At 41.2% G+C, this 21972-nt stretch overlaps 2 protein-coding genes across 3 annotated transcripts; one reads left to right on the top strand and one right to left on the bottom strand.

Moving 5' to 3' along the window:
* Positions 1-242: 242 nt before the first annotated feature.
* On the bottom strand, positions 243-10143 carry LOC310958576 (inactive phospholipid phosphatase 7-like). Its single transcript, XM_083929556.1, has 4 exons — positions 10100-10143; positions 7896-8242; positions 6981-7741; positions 243-1618 (listed from the first exon to the last, which is right to left on the bottom strand). Exons 3-4 carry the CDS (start codon positions 7471-7473, stop codon positions 1230-1232), a joined length of 882 nt encoding a protein of 293 aa, XP_083785682.1. The 5' UTR covers positions 7474-7741; positions 7896-8242; positions 10100-10143; the 3' UTR covers positions 243-1229.
* On the top strand, positions 9075-21152 carry fam78ab (family with sequence similarity 78 member Ab). 2 transcript variants are annotated; one of them, XM_083929558.1, is made up of 3 exons: positions 9075-9535; positions 10284-10587; positions 15996-21152. In XM_083929558.1, the coding sequence occupies exons 2-3, from the start codon at positions 10325-10327 to the stop codon at positions 16519-16521; spliced, it is 789 nt and encodes a 262-aa protein (XP_083785684.1). In that variant the 5' UTR covers positions 9075-9535; positions 10284-10324; the 3' UTR covers positions 16522-21152. The 2 variants fall into 2 exon arrangements, with proteins under 2 accessions (XP_083785684.1, XP_083785683.1); XM_083929557.1 differs by having other exon boundaries at positions 9075-10587.
* The last annotated feature ends 820 nt before the right edge of the window (positions 21153-21972 follow it).

Genomic DNA, 21972 nt, shown 5'->3' with positions numbered 1-21972 from the left:
AAACTAATGTACACAAAACTGTATTTACACACCAAACCACAAAAGGCCCCAGCTTTCATTTAAAGGTCCATAAAAAAACATTTGCAAAAAAGAAATGTATATTTGTTAATTTTTTTACATTGTGTACACACACACACACACACACACACACACACACACACACACACACACACACACACACACACACACACACACACACACACACACACACACACACACACACACACACACACACACACACACACACACACACACACACACACACACACACACACACACACACACACTTCAGTTGTTTTGTGGGGCATATAATCAGCATCTGTTAAGCTGATGTGCAGAGTGCAGCAGCCTGAAAAGAGAAATATCTGCTCTATAAAGAAAAAAAAAATTCAACTCACTAAGGCATAAATGGCACGCTGAAAGGAAATTATATTTGACCCTGTAAGAAAAATATTAAATTCTGTGTGTGTGACATTTGTTTTACACAAGCAGCTAAATTCAGTGTCCTCAAGTTCGTAATTTATAAACCTTCAGTAAGAAGAACAGAATCCCAGAAATATACAAAGATAATCATGCAAATCAGGAACAATGCAAAATATTCAAACAACAATCACTTTATATGTTTTAGAGTTACATCCAATATTACAGGCATTGGGCAACATCGCACTACTCGGTGCCCAATGTGATTTAGGTATATCACTACTTCCAAAATAAAAGCGCAAATACTAAAAAACAAACGAAAAAGGGGAAGAGGTAGCAGGGAGGGAGGAAGTAAAATGAAGTAAGATGGTAAAGAGGAAGTGGCACACATACTCAAGAGGCCGTTGAATAGAAAGAGGTTCAGTTATTGATGAATGGCACCAGCTTTCATACTGCCTGAAAATCTAAAAGGAAAAAAAGGAATTCTACATGTACATTTTCACCAAAATCATTGTCAGTTTGCAATTGTCTTGATTTCAACTTTATTATTTGTAATTTATGGAAGTAAAGGAGCAGTAGAGGTGTGTTTTAGTAGGTTTGACATTTGTGAAGCTGTGTAACGTTTCTGATCTGCCTGTCTTGGCTGTCACTTACCAGCCAGAATCTGATTCTAAATATGAATGCTTCTCCCTTCATATAAGAACTTCGGACCCTTGCAAAAATAACTTTGTTAGACCTAAGTCCCTGACATTGCGAGGTTAGTGTATCAAATAAGCCTTGCTTGCTAGCTATAGCCCTATATCAAAAGCTCAGAAAAAGGGGCTCCAGCTGAGCGTGCTTATGGAAATAAGAGTCTGACAGGTGCTTGATGAAAGCCACACTGACTCCATCAAGCTAAAGTGGAGCATGCCCAGTGCAAAGCCACACACCATATCAGTTAGGTGGTGTTTCCCCAGCAGCACCCGTGACACGCCCACCAGGAGGGCCCACAGCACCAGCAGGATGCGAAGCGGCACAGCCAGGACCAGGTGGGACAGCAGAAACTTGGAGACCATGGCGGCCCGGCTGGCGTGAGCAGCAGGGAAGGAGTAGATGTCCATGGCGACGCAGTCCATTAAGCCCGGCGTCATCTCCCAGGGTCCTTTGCGCTTCACCAGTCTCTGGACTCCAGCCACAGTCATGACATCAAGAATGAGGGCTGTCGTGAAAAAAAAAACTTTGATTATAAAAGCAAAAAAAATGTGTTAACATGCTATAACCTGGAGAATTCCAAAGAGGGTTTACTTAAAGTTGTCATATTGTAAAAACTGAGATTTCCATGTCTTTTTTAAAAATTAGAAATCAAGTGGAAGTTTCATTCATTCATCTTCTACCGCTTGTCCCTATCGGGGTGGCAGGGGGGCTGGAGCCGATCCCAGCTGACATTGGGCGTGAGGCGGGGTACACCCTGGACAGGACGCCACTCTATCCAAGGGCAAGTACCATATGAATACTGTGAAAATGCTCAACCCACAGAGAAATGCACACTCCGTATTGAGAAACTGTCTTCAAACGAGCCGTCAGGAAAACTGTACAATACTATATATAGAACTTTTCAAAGATGTAAACATAAACATTCGAAATGTGTCCTAGTTTATTTCCTGTTGCAGTGAATGTGAATGACAGCAGCTGACAGGAAGAGCGCCGATGCAGAAGAACCAGAAATGCCGACCAATCAGAGCAGACTGGGCATTTTCGGGAGGGGCACTTAAAGAGACAGGCAGAAAACCTAGCGTTTCAGACAGAGGGCGATATACAGGTACAGTCAGACAGTATGAGAAAAGCAGTTTTCTAAACATTAAAGTTAAATGTTCTAGTAGAAACCCAGAATATAATTATGAACCTGAACATGATCACAATGTGGGACCTTTCAAAGCAGTACCGATAATTTGATTTGCTTTCCAGTAGCACCACCAACAGATTCACACTCGTGGTTCTCAGCGAAGTTTTTCAACAACTATCAGATGGAGTGCCACGACATTTGGTACAAGCATTTGTCAGGATGAAATGTTATAACTTTGTGATCCCCATCATCAGGTCAACACTTTAATTTGTCCAGTACTTTCATTTCTGACTTTATACTTCCAAAACCAATGACATTACCAGCATCTTCGGCTGTAATTTGTGTTGAGGTCTAATTAGTACAAGCCTCACACAGCACTAGCATGACTTAAGACTCTTGATCTGTAAACAATACTGGACAGAACAAAAGTGATGAAGGTAATATACAGCTGATTAATAGTAAGAGTAACAAACTGGACAGTGTGGTTTTATCTGGATTTTTGTATATAATGTAGCAAGTCTTCAAATAAAGCAGAAGATAACTATAGCACATATGTAAACCGATATCTTGGTGGCCAAGAATAACCGATAAGGCCTACAATACCGAGAAGCATTTGCTTTGAGCCCACATACCGGACATTTGCAGATGCCTTTTATAGCACTTTCATAGCACTCCCAAAAAAACCCTACCATCTTTAACTTCTGTTCCAGTCTGACATCTTTTCACACACACACACACACACACACACACGCACGCACGCACGCACGCACGCACGCACGCACGCACGCACACGCACACGCACACGCACACGCACACGCACACACACACACTCTCTCTAAATGACTGTCAGATGTCTGATATAACGGTTATGCTGCTCTATTTCTCATTCCAGTCGCCCACTCACTGTCCTAACGGGGCCATTATTTTAAACTTCTACTCAAGCTCCTGAAAGGCAGACTAGTGAGGTAAAGGGGAGAAATCTAAATGCTTAAGGCAGAGATGGAGGGACAAAAGAGAGGTGGTTAAAAGTCAAAAGGGTTCAGGACATGAGCGAAGCAGTGAAGTGACAGTGGAGCTGGTGATATGTGAGCTGGGACACTGCTGCTGGGGGGAGGCAGAAGATGAGCCAAGCAGTGAGGCAGCATATTATCAGCTGTAAGGACAAGCCTGCTGTGCTGCCCTTCAGCTGACTAAAGCAACAGTGATGATTCAGTGAGTCTTAGTAGGAACGTGGGGATAATTCTTCAGAAATTCTGTTTTTTCGTTTTTGATGTTTTTCCTCCCTGAAAAAAAAATCCCAGTGGCGTTCTCTGGCAGATTGTGTGATTACTTCCCTCCCCACTTCAGGATTTCTGTTCTCCAGTGTTTTTGGCTGCAGTCGGCACAGTGTGATAACAGTGTGTTCAAAGTCAGCCCCAGTCAGTCAGCACATTGTTATTGATCACACAAAAACTGTTTTTGAGCAGCCAAACACTCTCCATCAGTGCGTCAGATCCTGAGGATCTACTGTTCTAGAGGAAACTGTTATATTGAGAATGGAAACTCCATCTCCAGTCAGGCTGCCACAGATCAGCAAGAGAGGAAATCCCACAATGCTCACTGTTTCTCACACCACCAAGCTAAGATCAAGGAGTACTGGAACAACGCATTAGCTGTGCTTCCACTGTGTTTTCTTCTTTCCTGCAAGGTTGAGTCTCTCACTGACTAAGTGACTCATTGGAGCCAGAAAATCATCAACAACAAATACATATAACACTGCACCGCCCTATAGACCCATTTTAAAGGCTATTCTGTCTGCTCCTCGAATTTACTTTGACAAAAATGTTCAGTTCTATGAAGATGATTAAAAAATTTAATTTCCCCTGTCAGGACCAGTAAAGTTGTGCTGGGAGCCCCCACTCTACTTCTACAGGATCAGGGATTTACCTTGAGATACTGTACACCTGTTTTGTTTCTATGTCAATACAAAGGTTGTACATTTCATATGAAAATACCTTTTTAAACTTGCAGTAGCTGATCTTTTGGTCGTGTGGCGGCAGCGGACACACACTTTAAACTTAGCACTGACATGACCCAAAATGCTACACTATGTTCACCAGCTAGTCGTTGATTGAAGTCGCTTTAATGATTGTGTCATCACTGAATTAGTTTTCTAACTGAAAGTCAAAAGCTGCTCAGTCAAGAAAAAATGAAAAATTAACTACAGACCATCTTGCAATGGGATCATAACAGCTGCAATACAAAATCAGGCCAGGTGCGTCAAGCGGGGGGCCTCTTCCTTACTTCCTACACCCCTACTGCTGGCGCCATTGCTCAGACCACACCCATCTTTGAACACCTGCATTTTGATCTTGTCTACAAACCTGTGAAGTTTTGTGACTGTATCTTGCCCGGTTATAGGGCCAGAGCCATAAAGTGGGGGTGCGGGGTTTCCTACTTCTGGTCCCCGTGCTTGAATCGCACCCATTTTAGCATTACAGCTACATTACAAGGGGTTAGGCATTGAGAGAACACCAGGCACTGCCTCATTTATTTTAGCAGTGATGGTGATGTTCTTGATATCAACGAAATCACATCCATACCTGAAGCATCTTACAGTTGTCAATATCGTTCCTCTTTGAATTAATGTAAAAAAGGAATTGTGCTTGATAAGAGGGAAATATGGCTTTGGGAGAATTTGAGTAAATAAGTAAGAAGAAACTGGAAAACATCAAAAGCAGGATCGGACATTCTCTACACAGCCAAGGACTGTTTGGGAGCCAGTCACAGTCATTTCAAAACATTATAATGGCAATATTTCTGCACTGCACGGTTCATACGCTCATGGCAGTGGACTGAACTAAACCAAACCGGACAGGCCAGTCTTGGCTGATTACTTTCCTGAACACAGAATTTCAGTCAGCGTTAACCTTAATTCCCCACCCACTGTTCAGCATGTCCGCAGATTTTCTCCTGACAGACCTCAATAGACTACAAATTATCCTGGACCGACAAATAATGAACAAGTATTTGGGGCTGAACAATGTCCCAAGCACCATACAACAGTGCCCTAAATACAGAGATTTACTGGCTTCCAATCAGAGCTCAATGTAGCCACAGCCAGAAGATTTGTACTGCTTTTTGGTCAATAATCTGTGTTTGTCCAGACTGTGTGTGTGTGTAGTCTACATATGCACTTGCCTGGGTGCACCCACACACACAGGTTCCTGATTCATTCAGAAAATGCTGATGGCATTTGAAGCTGTGTAGCACATTATATCATGAACCACTGTCGAATCTAAGATTCTATTGTTATATTATATAATGGAAAAATGTAAATCATGATAAGAAGTTACAGCAACACAATATCAACAACAACAACCCATAAGTTGATGGTGATCAAGATTCATAAAGGTATTTATTATGGGGCGATTGCAGTTTAATACAATAGACTGTGGGGTATGCTGGTAAAAGCAGTCTACTTTTACCCCCTCCAGTCAAGACAAGTTTTAAAGTATGTAAAAATATTCTACTATGATCAATATTTTGTTTGACATGGTTTTCCCACATCGTAATTCACACATTCTCTCTCATTGAGAAATTCTGGATCTGGCCTCGCGCCCCGCCAACCACCGCGTACCCGTATACAGCGTGCATCAAGATGGCTATAAACAACAGAGAGAGATTCAGCCATACACGTTTGAGCCTTATACACCGGGTTCAGACTGGAGGCGACGGGTAGCCATGTTGTTTGTCAGCTTGTAAGTGGTGGCTGACACAGATGGCAGTGTGCTTTCAGTCTCTGTACTGACAACCTCCTCTGTGCTGGAGGTTTTAGGTGTCTTTGCCGGCATTGGCATATTAGACAGCGATTGGATACAAATCTATGATGTCCCAACTAAAGCTTGCCAGGGGTACGTTTGAATCTCAGATTTTAGGGAAGTGCACAGACATCTTTCCCTTCAGAGCAATGTGAAAACAACTCTTTAAACTTTGCAAGGATACAAGTCAGTATATTCAAGGTTGGACATTTTGGGTAAATAAACACAAGAAAAACCCTTATTTTTAGTGGAAGATATCTTAAAAGAAAAACTGCAATATAGCCTAAAAACCCTCCCATATACTTAATGTTCCCTTTTTCCCAAAAGTGACGGATGATGTTGACATTCCGTCTTTTTCTTCTCGCAAAGTCTGAATTTGCTGCTTTTCTTCTTTTCTGTCGCTGAGGGGCAATCAGCAATATAATGTGTCAAGCGTAACATGATTAACAAGGGCCATGTATAAAAGTGTATGAGTTTGAACACACAGCGTTCTACTAAGCCTAAGTTTCAGCTAATGACTTTATAATGGTTAACATATCAATTATTAGTACTTTATAGATACATGAGTCAATCATAAGTAACATTTTTAGGTTGTGGTGTTGTGAAGATCCCTTTCTCATCCCATGATCTATGAAGTATTAACGCAAGATGTATTAATCATTTCAATTACAACTAAGAAACCCCTTGTAAAATATGTATATGACTGTATTTTTTGTAATTACAATACAGAGGGGAATGACACAACTGACTGTGAAAAAAACTGGGTGCAAAGTCAACTTTTCCAAATGTTGACAAAGACAGAATGGGCCTCACTTTCACCCAGAAAAGTAAGTTTCTGTTTGTGAGTGCATGTCGCTCCTCCTGTATGGTGCTTTCTGGGTACTGAGCAGCTGCTGAAGTTATGGAGAGGTTGGTGATGAGTGTGGTGTGGCATTTACCAAGCAGCAGGTTGACCAGGACCTCTTGCCCGGCCAGAGTGTTACTCCTCGTGAGACACACGACAGTGCCAATGATCCACGTGATGCCGTGCCCCGTGAGCGCTAACAGGGCGACCATGGAGCGGCAGCCTGCCCAGGAGGACGACGTGTTGGCGCACACCCCCATGCGCTTGGACAAACAGATGTCAATGGCGAGGAGGGAGTTTATCGCTATTCCCTTGAATGAAGGGTTCAGCAGCATGCAGTCCTCCTCTGGCATTTTACCGGGCTCTCTCCTGTCCTTGCTGCCACTGTCGGTCAGTTCTTCACTCGGCTGGCTTGTTTGGTGCTTGATTTGACCCGGTCGCCTTGCGCTGCCTCGGCTCTCAGAGGGGCCACCGCCTCCGCCTCCGGCGCCGCCGCGGAGGGGCTGGTTCAGGGATATGAACTCAGGTCTGCTCAGGACGCTGTTTCTCTCCCGCGCCCTCGATCTCACATTGTAACTAGAGGGCATGTTTTGGATAGGGCAAAGTTCTCCTCTGTGGGGTGCAACAACCGATTGTCAATCTCCGGAAGATAATTCAAGTGGTGCGAGTTCACCACGGCAGCGAAACGTCCCAGGATAAAGACCCTACACCAGTCCTCCCCCTCCTGTGGCCTTAATAGATATATTTAGACCCGCTGGAATGTGCGATGGCCATGCTGTTTATACCGAGACACCCATGCACGCTGGGAGAGCGTATTGAATGGCATTTGCGTCGACCAATCCAGTGAAACCCGATCTACAGCATGGAGATAAAATAACAACATGAGCATCTTGTTACGCCACAGCATGGCACAACTACACAGCATAACAGGTGCTTTAGCGCGTGAGAAAAACAAGCTCGGTGTAGGAGATGTGCAAGAAATACGCAAGACACGGTGTTGTCATCTTACCCAGCGGAGGATGAATGTGAAGCACAACGCATAGAACTCCCCGCAGCCTTTAGAACATCTTTGATATCCTGGCAGCGAGGAGAGGGGCGACGCAGCCAAAAAACCCTGAATTAGTTAGCAGTCAGCCAATATCATCAACAAAGGGGGGAAGACGGCGCAGCCCAGGGAGTGCAGCATATTCTACTTCCGTGCGGATTTGACGTAGTTTACGCACGGAGCCCATTCTGCAGCGCGCTCTGCTGCGGAGCGGAGTTCTCCAAGGTGCTTAAACAGACAGGACAGAGGAGTAGCCGGTCATGACTTCAGCTTTACAGAGGCAGAGGCAGGATTGTCAGAGTGCTACATTGCTGCTAAACAAAAAGCAAATAAAACACAAGTTACATATATATTAATAAAAAATGTTTTTGTTGTTGTTTTGAGGAGAGTAGCCTACATTAAATGGTTGATCACTGAAAAGAGCAAGGCTGCTTTTCACATGACATGGCAGCTATAGAAGCAAGAATATTTATTTCCATCGTGCTGGAGCAATGGAAATCTGTTTGGGAGCTATTTAGCAGTGGTCAACATAAAAGTACAAGTAAATAAGTAAATAGCCCAGTAAAACCAATAATTAAAAACTAAATAAAATTAAAGTAAATAAGTAATCATAACTAATAGCGAGGCAAAATAAGGTATGTATAGGCTACAGAGATAAGCGATAACATTGAGATCAAGTGCCCAAAGTGCCCCTGTTGGTTAGAACAAATCTAACCACATAATAAAAATATAATTATCAGACCATAGACAATATTGATTACATATTATTGATCATCACTGATCAACAGCCTGCCCCGAAAGCTCTTCATGAAATCTGATAAACTTAATTGGCAATTATGTTTACGTTATGTTTAACTACCAAATCTATTAAAATATTTAAATAAGTCGAAACAAAATAAAGTAGATAGATAACCATGAGTTAATACTATAATTGAGTTATTATTGATGTATATCTATGATCAGTAAAGTCATTAAAAATGAGGGGAATTGCTAAAATATTTACCATTTCATCTTTCTGCACGCTGAAACCAGCTGTGCCTACATTTCCCAGCATGCCTGCAGCTCAGAGCGGAAGTGTCGTTGCAAAGAGACTTATAAAGCTGCCTCCCAGGCTGCTGAAATAGACCAATACGTAGAGGGGTGAACCTGCCGTGGCAGCGATGGGACGAGCACGGAGAAATGACAGCTTGTGCAGTAATGTAGGCTGAACTGCATCCCGTCACAGACCGCAACTGCAGGCTCGGTCGAACTATGTGACAGCTGGCATTTTTTATCCCATCAGAGTCGTTTTTTTAATTTATTTTTAAAATTAAGAATGGATCCGATGAAACGGGTGCGAAAGTTGACCCGGCGGTGTCCTTTGGATGTTGCGGTGCTCCGTCTCAAACTCGACTAGATTCCAATGCCTGTGGAAATGCTACCTCTCTCTGTGGGACGGTGAAATTATTTGCAGCTGTGGGGGCACATAACGGGAGCCGGTGCGAAGGAGATAACGGAATTACCTCTCTGACCGAAGGACTGTGTGAGCCGCCGTTCACTCTGAATTTCCCCAGGATTTCACTCTGCTGAAGATACTGGAGACCTTCCAGGGAATTGTTTTATAGGTAGACTTCTTTTTGCATGCTGTTTTTGTCGGCTAAAGATAGACCACCACCCAGGCAACTGCACTGCATGAGCCGTTAATCCGCACATGTATAAAAAAAAAAAAGCTTCAGTGTAATACACTTTTTTTTTATGGTGAGGAACTGAGGATATTGCGGATTAAAAGGACACAAGGCTGCTCCACATACCGCGAGCGTCACCTCTGAGCTGCCATTTGTCGTTTATAACTGTCCAGCGCAACCTTTGTGTTTAGGATTCTTGTCACCAGTTGGACATAGAGCATTAGTCCAGAGATTAACCGTTAATGACAAAAAGAATCGCACAAAAGAGAATTTGACGCCATTATGTAACATTAGTAGCTTTTGTTAATTATTTAGCTCATAATTAACCTGAACCTTTTACGCGCACCTTTCCAGTGGATGCATGTTGCCAAAAGGCCAAGTCCTTTTGCGATAAAGTGCATTTTGGAGGCAATGACTTGTAACCTGCAAGCATGAAAACGTCAGTGCACGGATGAAGGAAAGTTATAGCACTTGCAATTGTTTGATGAAGTTGCGTTTACGCACCGGAAAGCATGCGCTCTTCAAATATGACGTTTTCTTCCTCTTTTCTGTAGATGTGCATCAACGATGCATGGCTTTTTTTCTGAGACAATCTGCTATAAATACCTTTTTAATTTTTTGAAAACATGATGTGGATCCACCTGTGGTGATTTTCTTGCTGTTTCCATGCGTATTTCTTCTTCTCCAGACCTCTGGACGTTGTTGTGGATTGTGTTGCTATTTAATGCAATGGGCTGTATCCAGAGTATCAGGTGTAAGCCCAAGAGTTTCCGAGACAGTATCATCGTCCTGGAGGTGAACACTTCTATCGACCCTAACCCCACTAGCATCGACGAGTCATCCAGCGTGGTGCTGCGATACCGGACACCGCACTTCCGAGCTTATGCCCGGGTCCTGGTGCCGCCAGTAGCCGGTAAAGAGACATGGACTATCGGCTGGATTCAAGCCTGTAACCACATGGAGTTCTACAATACGTATGGAAACAAAGGAATGTGAGTATCATGGGATGGTTTTTCGTTGTTGTTTTTTTTACTGTGTTGCCAGGCGATCAGCATTATTGATGAACATGTGTTGAGCACATTTGGTTGAGTCTCACGTAGCTATAGCTACCAGGGATGAATGAAACAATATGTATATTTTTTTTTAAATCACGCTTTGTTTAAAATATTGACCCCCAACACAACTGAGATTACATCATTTAAATCAATATGTCTGTTTTATTCAGTTTATTATCATATCCACTATTTTTGCTTAAAAATAACTGAAAAATAAAAATGATCAAAAGATATTTCTTTCAATGGGTTTTTGTTTGTACCATTCAATGCAGATTAAAACATGAGATCAAGACACCTTTGGACAAGTGCTTTCACCAAAAATAAAAAAGTATCCTACATGGAGAGAATTTTTAAGATTTGAGATCAGTATTTGTAAAAGAATGTCAATTTATCACGTTAGGCACTTGTGGCCAAACTCTTACGATGTGAGTCGGTACCGACACCAAAAGACAACCTTTATTTCAGTGTAGTGTCATTGTGAGTGTGTTGGCCTTCCTGATTTTGTGTTCGAACCAAATGCTAAAATTATTCTTCAGTGGAATCAAGTAGTGAAACTTTTCTATGGTTGCATCTCGGTTATACAGTTGAGCACCTGCATCAGTCTCTGTCTGTTGAAATATTACACATGAACAACTGCATTCAGGAAGATAAATAAAAGATTTATGGAAAAATAAATTGCCTGTAAGTGAACTTATAATGTTCAATCAATAGCTTGACTATGTGGGCTTGTGTCTGCATGTCTATAAGCAACAAATCACTTTCAAACCTGACAGATATGATAGCAGGACATTGTGATGGAAAAAAAAGAAAAATATGCATTGTTATGTAGAAAAGTAACGCAGACCCACAGGGTTGTAATGAGGTGCTGATCAGGTGTAGCAAACTCTGGCTTCATATGCATTTTTCCTTTATTCAGAGGATGTTGCGGCCCTGAGTCTTCTTCAAGATCAACAGTGACTCCGGTTCCATATGTGTTTCTTTTTTTTATTCAAATGATGTTTCGACCCTCAGGCCTTCTTCAAGATCAACACTGATCTTGAAGAAGGCCTGAGGGTCGAAACATCATCTGAATAAAAGAGAAACGCACATATAAATAGTGTGTAATGTTTTTTGTCTTACTTAACAAAGCGATTGTTAACAAGTGTTTTGATCATTCCCTGTCTCTTCTTTCTGTGTGTGTATGTGTGTATGTGTGTGTGTGTGTGTGTGTGTGTGTGTGTGTGTGGGGGGGGGGGGGGGTATGGGTACAAATGTTAGACAGCTAGCATTCTTTTATCCTGTAGTGGGCAACCACAACCTGACATGTACCCAGAATAGGCTTTATCTGTAGAGATTGTGTATTGCATCTGAGGATGTTTGAGTGCTGCAAGTCTAAGATTAGAGACAACGTCCCCTCCCCAACACCACAAACCCAGTATGGCCCTGTGTGTGTATGTGTGTGTGTATGTGTGTGTGACAGAGAGAGAAAGAGAGAGAGAAAGAGAGAGAGAGGGAGAGAGAGAAACTCCTCAATTACTTTCTAAAAGTCCAGACTGATCAATGCCTTTTGTAAACTGTATCTGTGTTCACAATAATTGCCTCTTCGATCCAAGCAGCATTATTGTGTTGTGACTATGTACTCTGAAGCTGAATTTCCAAGTTATTTTTTGTTAGTGACAACGCAGGCGGCTGTTCACATAAAAGGAACATAGATCCATTCAAAAATGTCGAATTTTAAAACACAACATAGACAAAAAACAGAAAAACTCCCCAATTTGCAGCCCAAAATATAAACTTGGAGACAGTTCCTAATTCCCAGTGTATACTCTCATCTTTCAGGGTATAAAAGATTCCTTTAACAATTGCATTAACTATTGACAAACGCGATGCAAAATAGCATGAACATGTAATTTAAAAGGACTTGTGACATTACAAACTCTTAAATGTCACTTCATCTTATTAAAAAGCACAGGTTAAAAGTCCCATATTTTGCACATTTTCAGGTCAATTTCTGTATTTTGGGTTTCGTTTTAAGGCCTGTCTCTTTTTACTTTTTACAGTATGGGACCTTTAATCAGCACACACATATGTGTACATATGATATGTGCTTAAGAAAATAGCTCTAAAGGCAGGCAGGAAATGATCTGTGTCCAAATTGTAGCCAACAAACACAAAATTAAGAGAGAACATTCTCCAAAATGATGTCAGTATATGGTAAATATAGACAAACCACTTCAACATAGAAGAACATTGATCACAAGCTGGAATTAACCAACATGGATGTAACAGATACACAGCATATATCAGTGTAGGGGTCTTTGAATGCACTCACCCATAAATCCCCTTTTTGTGCAGCATTAAAAAATGTTCGACCCCATATAGCTCACACACATAAAAATATACTTTATATATCACCATATTCCCCAAAGTCATCAAACTTCACAACCCCATGAGGCCACATATTGTTGATGTTTGTTTCTGAAGCCGCTCCTAGAGAGATGAGGCTGCTCTCACTGCTGAGGCTCTCATATTAAGTAGTTTCTTTGACTTTTTTCTGACTTGACTTTGGCAATAAGGCTTCAGCGTGTTGTAATTACACAGAACAGCTGAGGATGGTAATGTGGATGATTTCTCTGTTGATTTTGGATGATGTGCTCTGGATTCCGTACACATACATCATTTTTCCTCCTTGTTTTCTGTAAATCGTCTCTTAGATTGACTTCACTGCGGTGCAGCTTTGTAGGGTTGAGCAGTATATGTGTATTTATCAACAGGCGGGAAACACACACACAAACACACAGATGTGTGATCACATGCGGCGTCTTGTGTTGCCCTAAAAGTGTGAAGGTGCTACAAATAGGAACTGTGGCAGAAGTGAAACTAAAAAAAGAGACAAGTAGTTTATGTCGTAAAAGTAGTCATGAACATTCATATTGCACACATAACTTCCTGCCAGTATTCTTGGTAGGGCAGTGTGGCATTCTACACACGACACATACAGGTGGTGAGGCTTAAGCATGCTGTAATTGATTAATTAATTGCATTGGCACCCTTTTTCTTCACTTCTACTCCTGCAAAGTCGAGCCAACCTTCGCCATCTGTTGTTATGGCTAATCAACAGAATTCTAATTCTCTGAAACATTTGCTCACAACATGCTTACGAATGTGGCGGCAAAGTTGCAGAAACAGGAAATACACAGTTTCTCAATGTAGCTGTGTGTTGAAAATGGTCGTGTTTTCATTGACCTAAAGCTCTAAAACCTTTTACACTGTATATAAAGCTCAGCCTGTGAAATAAACTTCCGTTTAGAGTTTTGTCAAAAACGTGCAATCTTCATGATATGTTGTTAGACAGCAGGTATACAGTATTTCAGATGCATTTGGTGTGGCTATTACAGAGGGTTCTTATACTCTCTAACATGATGGTGAGTTTGGCTAAAGATGAAATTAGTTTAGTCAAACTTTTGCTGAAATGCTTTTAATTTTGATGTGTAGATCACAGAGGGTTCATAGGTGAACAGGAAATTGCATGTCAGTCATGTCCCAAATTTGGTAATTTGTACTGATTTCAAACTGGATGTTATTTAACAGTATTGTTTTCATACAATTCAACTGTCAGTGTTTAGTTTGGTTGGTCACGTTTTGCATTTGTAGAAGAAGCTAGAAGTTTAACCAATTTATCCATTACTATTTCAACCACTTATCAAGTAAGTGCAGCTAATGTTTGAACTGCTTATATTCCTTATAAAGGTCTCATAAAACCCTAATTTTCAGGCTCATACTTGTTGTTTGGGTTTGTTAGAGCATTACACGCTTTAATTCTCAAAAAACACATAATTTTCCTTATACTGTGTCTGAATATACCGTTATTCACCCTCTGTCTGAAACGCTCCATTCTCTTTAAGCCCCCGTCCCAAAAAAGCCCAGTTTGCTCTGATTGGTCCGTGTTTCTAGGTTTGGCATCTACACTCTCAGCGTTTCTGCATCGTCATTGCAGCCAGAAAGTGACTGTAGCAGCACTGTCTAACTGCATAGTATAGTTGTGACATCACAACCGTACAAAAGACCAGACGGTTTGTTTAAAGACACAGGTTCTGAATACAGCTGCATGCCTTTCTCTGTGGCTTGAGCGTTTTTATACTTTTACAGTATTTACACAGAACCTCGACCTTCTTTATAACAAAAAAGAAACAATAACAATATAAGACAATATAGGACTTTTATTGTTAGCTATCTAGGGACTAAGGACACTTTAACAATAATTCATGTACAGAAGTACAACCTGATCAGAGGAAAATGCAAGGACATTACATGTTGTGATAAGGTGCATATGCTTGTGAGGCCATATTGTCTGTGCGGTTAAAATGCTGGAGATTTATATCAAACCAAATAATAAAATGATTTTGGAGGCATCAGTTGAGAGGATTAAGTGATTTTTCAGAACAGAAATTGTACACACACACACACACACGCCAGCTATTATCATGCCTGACATGCTAATCTTAGCCCCTGGGTGAATACATAAATCTGAATGCAAGTCCAGACCAAGCAGTAAGTCATGGGGCTGGTGATCACACTGTTATCTCCTCTGTCCTGCTGATCCACGGCCTCAGGGAATGAAAGGTAATCTTTTTCCTGCTGCAGGCAGAAAATCTATAGGTGGACAGACCAGAGGTGCCAGGTCACCTAAGCCGTTCAGTTTCCCCTGCTGTGTGTCACAATATTTTATTGTGTTCCTGTATTTCATCTTTGCAGTTTGAAAATTGGCAAAAAGAGCCAACTGTGAAGCTTTGAGTCAACACCTTATGTCTGTCATATGTTGTTGTATATAAGGTGATATTAAGGAGGAGACTTGTCACAGCCTTTATAGAAAGGATTAGACAGAAAAGGTTTTTACACAAAGAATACTTTGGTTTGGTTTAGTGCACCAGAGATGGATTTAAAGGATAATTCTGGTTTATTACAACTTGGGTCTTTTTGTATAGTTTTTGGCCATAATTTATATCAGTTATAGAAATGATGTCATGACAAAGAAGAAGTCAGATGGATCAGGAAACAAAAGGGTAGAATTAACTAAACTGCCAACTCAGTTCACTTCCTGGTTCAAAAGTTGAAACTGTATTCAAATAAGCTCATTTCCAGTTTTACCTCCAAAGGAAGTGTTTTAAATCAAAACTGCTCGATTGTTGTCTGCTTGTGTTTCTTGTCCCACCAGACGTTTTGGTGATGATGAATACGAGCAAAACCATAATCAAAACACCAAATGTGTAATAAATTGCAATAATCATTAAATCTCAATAGCCACTTAATGTCTATGAGCTCCGTTTGTGTGTAAATCCTCATCTGTGAATCCTTTTAACTTCCAGGTCGAGTTGGGAGCTCCCTGACCTGCGGGATGGCAAAATCCAGGCCATCAGCGACTCGGATGGGGTGAACTACCCGTGGTACGGCAACACAACGGAGACCTGCACTGTGGTAGGCCCATCCAAGAAGGACAGCAAGTTCACTGTTAGTATGAATGACAATTTCTACCCCAGCGTGACTTGGGGTGTGCCTGTCAGTGACAGCAACGTGCCTCAGCTTAGCAGCATCCACCGCGACCAGAGCTTTACAACCTGGCTGGTGGCCATCAACCAGGCCACCTCAGAGACAATTGTCCTGCAGACAATCCGCTGGAGGATGCGGCTTCACATCCAAGTGGACCCTGAGAAGCCTCTGGGTCACAGGGCTGTTCTGAACGAGCCCGCGGCCCAGGAGCAGCCCCAGATTCTGGGCAAGAATGAGTCCATCCCTTCTAACGCCACAGTCAAGCCCAACGCCAATGACGCCCAGGTGCTGATGTGGCGGCCAAAGAATGGTGACCCTGTGGTGGTTATCCCACCTAAATACTGACCTGTTTCACTGACCAGACTGGCCTTGGATACCTTAACAGTATCATCTCTTTATTTGTTCTTTTTTGTTCCTGCTTGTCACCAGCTCTCACTGCTTTGTTCCTTCCCCTCTGTTTTTGCCTCAGTATTCTTCTCTCTTTTGTTTTGAAAAAGACTGACAGAGAGAAAAAAACAGGCAAACAAAACCAGCTCTGAGAAGAAGACCAGCTGTTGCTCTGAGGTCGGGGCTTGAACAGACTTTTGAAACTGGAGCGAATAAACTGCAACCATTCTACCTTCAAACTGGGTCGGGTCGCACTGTGCTAAATGAAACCATTGCAAAAATATAAAAAAACGAGAATTTCTTTTTTTTTATTTCAGTTTTATATTTTGGGCCATGTTTGGCCCAAGTGATATAGGGTTTGTGAGTGTGGGTGGATTTAAGTATTTACATGACCATGTCTGCGCACATGCTACATATATGAATATGCACAAACCTTGTGTATGAATACCAGTTGTGTTTTTATTTATGGGCTGGGAGAGAGTGCATTTAACTGTGTTTGTTGTTGCATTGGGTGACATACTAGATTTTAGTACTTTTTTAAAAACATGCAAGACATTCAATCCATGCTGCCTTAAGTTTACATCGCTTTCCACTGCAAACTTTTTTAGCCTTAAACAAAGTGCAATGCAGTATTTTTGCTCATTTGTCCCGTCTCTTCCAGACTGGTGCTGGCATGTGTGGGTTTAGGACAGGTACGATACCACAGAAGAAGACCCGGGTCTGAAAGGCTTTTATGTTCAGTTGCATTTGCCTGACAAATGTATTGTCTCAAGAGTACAACCAGCATTATGTGTAGACAACCAAGCAAATGAGTTGTGTTTCAAGTGCATTATGCAACAGAATATATGACACCAGTAAAGCCAACATGTGCAATAACAACTTGCGCAAAAAACACCCCTTAGCTAACCTAATTTCATTCACTTTATTCTGTGTATAAGCAGTCGTAGCATTCAACATCAGACCACAAGTTTTTCTTCCTCTGTATCACTCCATCTCAGGGCCCCTTTTTCACTTCCTTCCCTACTTTCTTCCATCCTGTCTGGCCTACTCTTTCTTGCCACAGTGAGTAACTGTTTGCATTGCTCACAGTGAATAGTCGATACTTTACAGATTAATAACTACCCACAGACAGGGGAAATAACTTGACACTTAACAGCCACATAATAACAACAGCAGGCTATCTGCTGTGCTGTCAATCTTGACAATATTATAAAAATTGTATTCATTATCGCCTTCCTTTAAATCAATAACACCTATTTTCTTTCTATTAAGATCAAAACATGTCTCATAATAACAGTAATCTTCATCTACACCAGTGTTCTTCCTCCTCCCCCTGCCTTGCCCTCTTTTGTCTTTCATTTTTATCGGTTGTAGAGGCTGACAAGCGGAGCAGGAGGCGTGTAAGTTTGATCCTGACTGCTCTGTTGGCATATAGATGACCCACTTCTCTGCCCTGGCAGTTGTAGCTCTCACTGGAGAAATGTGGCACTCGTCTCCCTGTATTTCACCACTAGCAAATGTACACAAACATGCACATACACAAAGAGCTCTGGTCAGCTAAATACCAACAATAAATTAGATGATGTCTGTTTAACTGTTAATCTTTGAGAAGGACTTTAGCGGATAACTCAAAAGCAGAGAGAATTTGGCATCATGGGAAGCCAAAATATGGGTAAAAAGTTATTTATCTACACATGCTATTTTAAAATATTTTAATGAGCGGTGTACGTTTATTTAGCTACTGGCATGTTTTTCATTTCCATCTTGCAAGCTCACTGCACAGTTCCTGTGTTTTGCCTCCAACCAAAGAAATAATTTGCATGCAAGTCTGACCTCATGTATTTCACAAAGATCAGTAAGCTGCTGCTGTTTCATTGTATTACTGTCTCCTTAGGCTACTACCGACTATACAAAACATCGGTTTGAGCCACATTGCTTTGTCTTTTTTAGGATATTTTTTCCATGTAACCGTTAAAAAACAGAAATATTTTGTGATTTTACTCAGAGGCAATTTGATTTGGCTGATATTTCTACCAAGAGTGTGAAGGAATAGTTTTGGCAAACACACTTATTTGCTTTCTTGTCAGGACCACTCTCATGTCTGTGCGCTAAATATGAAGCCAGAGCTGACAGTTAGTAAGAATGGGAACAGCCTGACTTAAAATAACAAAATAAACCTACTAGTACCTCTAAAGCTCACAACTGAACAAGTCTCACTTGTTTTATTCCCACACAAGAAAGTGTTAAATGACAGGTTATGACTTAACTGGGGGTGTTTCCGGTCTTTCTTCTAAGCTAAGCTAACTTTTCCTGACTGTAGCTTCACATTTAGCATACAGATACGAGAGTGATATCAATCTTCTCATCTAACTCGCGGCAAGAAAGCCAGTAAACTGTCGAAATATTTTTTTTAACCATGAGTGAAATACTTTTCAGTGTCAATCCAATAGTAGAATCACAACCTCTCACTCTATAGAGAATCAGCTAGCTAAAGCCTCTGCAGAGCACCATGTGGATCAATGTAGTAATATCTCGCTGAACCAGAGCTCAGACATCAATTCATGAGGTCCATTTGATTTAAACTATTTGGTTCACATTATAACTACATTTTAAGCACAATCATGGTTACACAGACACCCCTGCTCAGCTTGGGTAGCCACGACAGTTTCGGCTTTGGGCCAGATCGCAGGGTGCTGAGGTGAAAGGAGAAGGGAAGTAAAGGGCCATTGGGGGACTGCTGTCATAATTAGATCTGCTGTGACACACTTACACGCCCTAGATGGACTGAAATGTGCCCAGTCATGCCATGCAATGCAAGGGCCATCTAGAGTCATGGGTGAGGTTTAAAGTCAAATAGCAAAGGTCAGAGTCAAAGTGTTGGTGTGAGAGGAGCTGTCAACGTCTAAAATGGCAGCGAGGGAATAAATATGAATGTGACAACAAACAGAATCCACTTAGATATTAAAGCCAGCTTAAAATAAACAGTGACATTTACCAAGCGCAACTTGGATGTCGACCACAAGTTATTTCAATTTGCGGTTTGTTTTTGAAAGCAGCAGAGAAAGCTGCAGCTCATGTTATAAACTCAGTGACCTTTCACCTAACGTAGCATTTTTAGCTGCCAGTGGACACTGTGGATAGCACTCAAGATGGACCCGATGCAATGTGATTGTTGTCCAGACCTACACTCACAACATGTATGCGTGTGTGTGTGTGTGTGTGTGTGTGTGTGTGTGTGTATTCATGTGAGCGTGTGAGTTAAATCCCATTTGAGGGATTTAGGCAGGATGAGGAGTTTCACCGTTGTGCTTCAGCTGTTGTTGAGTCATGACTCTTTCTCTCGGTCTCTCTCGCACAAACAGTGCAGGAAAGGTTACGTCCTTGTCATAAAACAGGGCGCAAGCTCACCCTCTCTCTCTCTCTCACACACACACACATGCACAAACACCCTGAGGGGGAAAACAGCAGGCCTGGCATGGTATCTGATTGTCACAGCAGTGTCACATTGGCAGTGAGAACTCATTTATCAGTCCTACACGTGGACCGTCTGAACACATTCACATGCTACAAAGCCATATGCACAAACACTGTTTTCTAGTAAACAGGAAGTGATACATGCATCTTCTGTGTTGTTAAATTAGCGTTAGTAGGTTTTAATATGAAAGAGAAATTGGGGTATTGAGGTCACTGAGTGGGTGCAAGTCAACTATCAACTCATGTCACATTGTTGAAAAGGGCACTAATTGTCTACTCAGCGTGTCTGAATCTGTTAACAATGTGTTAATAATGTGTATTTTACGTTCTCATAACAGAAGAACTTTATAAATGCTTTATGTGCTTCCTTAACTAAGCAACAAAATACTAGTATGTTTGCTGTATGGAAGGCAAAAGGTGCCAACATTGGACAAAGCCAAAACTATGCAGTAGGATATTGTTAGTGACTTGTGAACTCTAAAACCTATTGGCACTTAATAACAAACCTGTTTTTAGTTTTTTTTGGGTCATGAAATGCATTTATTATATTTGTATTGACAGAGAAACATCACACATGTAAATGGAGCTATGTGGAAGATTCTTTGTTGTAGTGTTTTCTGCTTGTCAGGTCGGTGCCAAGTGGATGAAAGCCTCTCCTAAACCCACACCATTACAGTTCTTCTGAGGGCTGCTACCTTTGCTTCAGGACTGTATGCATTAATTTAACCCCTGTGCGACATCAGTGAATCATCGTCCCTTTATTTAAACCAATAAAACATCCCAAGTTCACACACAGGACCACCTGCCTTCATTTCCTAGCTTTGACTCTTGGTTCTATACCATGAAAAATAAAAGTTCAGTCCATCTTGCTGTTCTCCTTACTTCAGCAAAATCAAGTCAACATGGTTTAAATACAACCCTAAATGTAGCACATGATACTAAGAGCGACTATGTGTTTTTCTCATGTCGTTTGGTTTGTTTCCGGGAAATACAGCACTGAAATAGTTAAAGCAGTTTGTGTTGTTTTGTTCAGCTTTTACTTTAACACCAATACTTGAAAATGGGTCAGTTCTGGCAAATATTTAAAACTGTGAAAATGCACAACACTGGGGAAAACAAACCCTGAAAAACTAACTATAAAAAAGGTCTTTTTCATGAACAAATAAAATGTACAAATACTATCTGTTGTCTTTCCTTTCCTTTTTAACTTCCCTCTGTGATACTCAAAGTGAAATCAACAGTGAGTTTTCTTTACTGTCTGATAGATGTACACTCTACGTTGCCTTCCTTCATGACTAATTATACTGCATGAATCTTCTAGTTTCCTACATACACGTGTCACCTCAGGGTTTCCTTTACAAACACGTTGTGGAGGAAACCCTAAAGCTGTGTGTTTATTCAATGCGCAAATCAAAGTACCAGATACCCTCTGAGCCACGGCAGAAAGAAACGTAGTCTTGAGTGCTGAATTGAAAAATCTTGAAAGCCTGCACGCATACGAACCAACCCGGAGGCACATAAATGGCTGAGCCGTGAGCACATGATGCCACAGCCAGCCAAGAGATTTTTTCAGCATCAGAAAGAAGGTTACTCCTCTCTCTCACTATACTGTATGAATATATACAGTATTGTATAAATTGTATGTTGCTTTTATTCACACTTTTAGCTATATTGCTATGTATAAGATAAGACCGAAAATATTCTGTATTTTAACAGAAATACAGACACTTTCCAACAATGACAATAAAGGAAAATATAGAAATATCTCAGGGCTTAACCTTTCATATAATCTGCTGTTTATGTGTACAACATCCCATTTATCATATGTCTATTTCTAACCTTATCTTCAAATGGGAAATAAAGGATATCAAAAAGGTTAATTGACTTAAATTCAGAGCATCAGAGTTACATTATATAAAGTGAGGCACAACGGAG

The sequence above is a fragment of the Echiichthys vipera genome (assembly GCF_963691815.1).
Source record: "Echiichthys vipera genome assembly, chromosome: 16".
NCBI lineage: Eukaryota > Metazoa > Chordata > Actinopteri > Perciformes > Trachinidae > Echiichthys > Echiichthys vipera.
The sequence above is the reverse complement of the archived record's forward strand: the minus strand, read 5'-3'. Positions and strand labels throughout refer to the sequence as shown.

What these genes read in the sequence shown, in the direction of transcription:
- LOC310958576 (XM_083929556.1), bottom strand. Translation starts at nt 7,473, where the DNA reads ATGCCCTCTAGTTACAATGTGAGATCGAGGGCGCGGGAGAGAAACAGC. An exon ending in CCTGGTCAACCTGCTGCTTG is followed by an intron (nt 1,619 to 6,980) that starts GTAAATGCCACA and finishes TTTTCACGACAG; the next exon opens with CCCTCATTCTTGATGTCATG.
- fam78ab (XM_083929557.1), top strand. Translation starts at nt 10,262, where the DNA reads ATGCGTATTTCTTCTTCTCCAGACCTCTGGACGTTGTTGTGGATTGTG. An exon ending in ACGTATGGAAACAAAGGAAT is followed by an intron (nt 10,588 to 15,995) that starts GTGAGTATCATG and finishes TTTAACTTCCAG; the next exon opens with GTCGAGTTGGGAGCTCCCTG.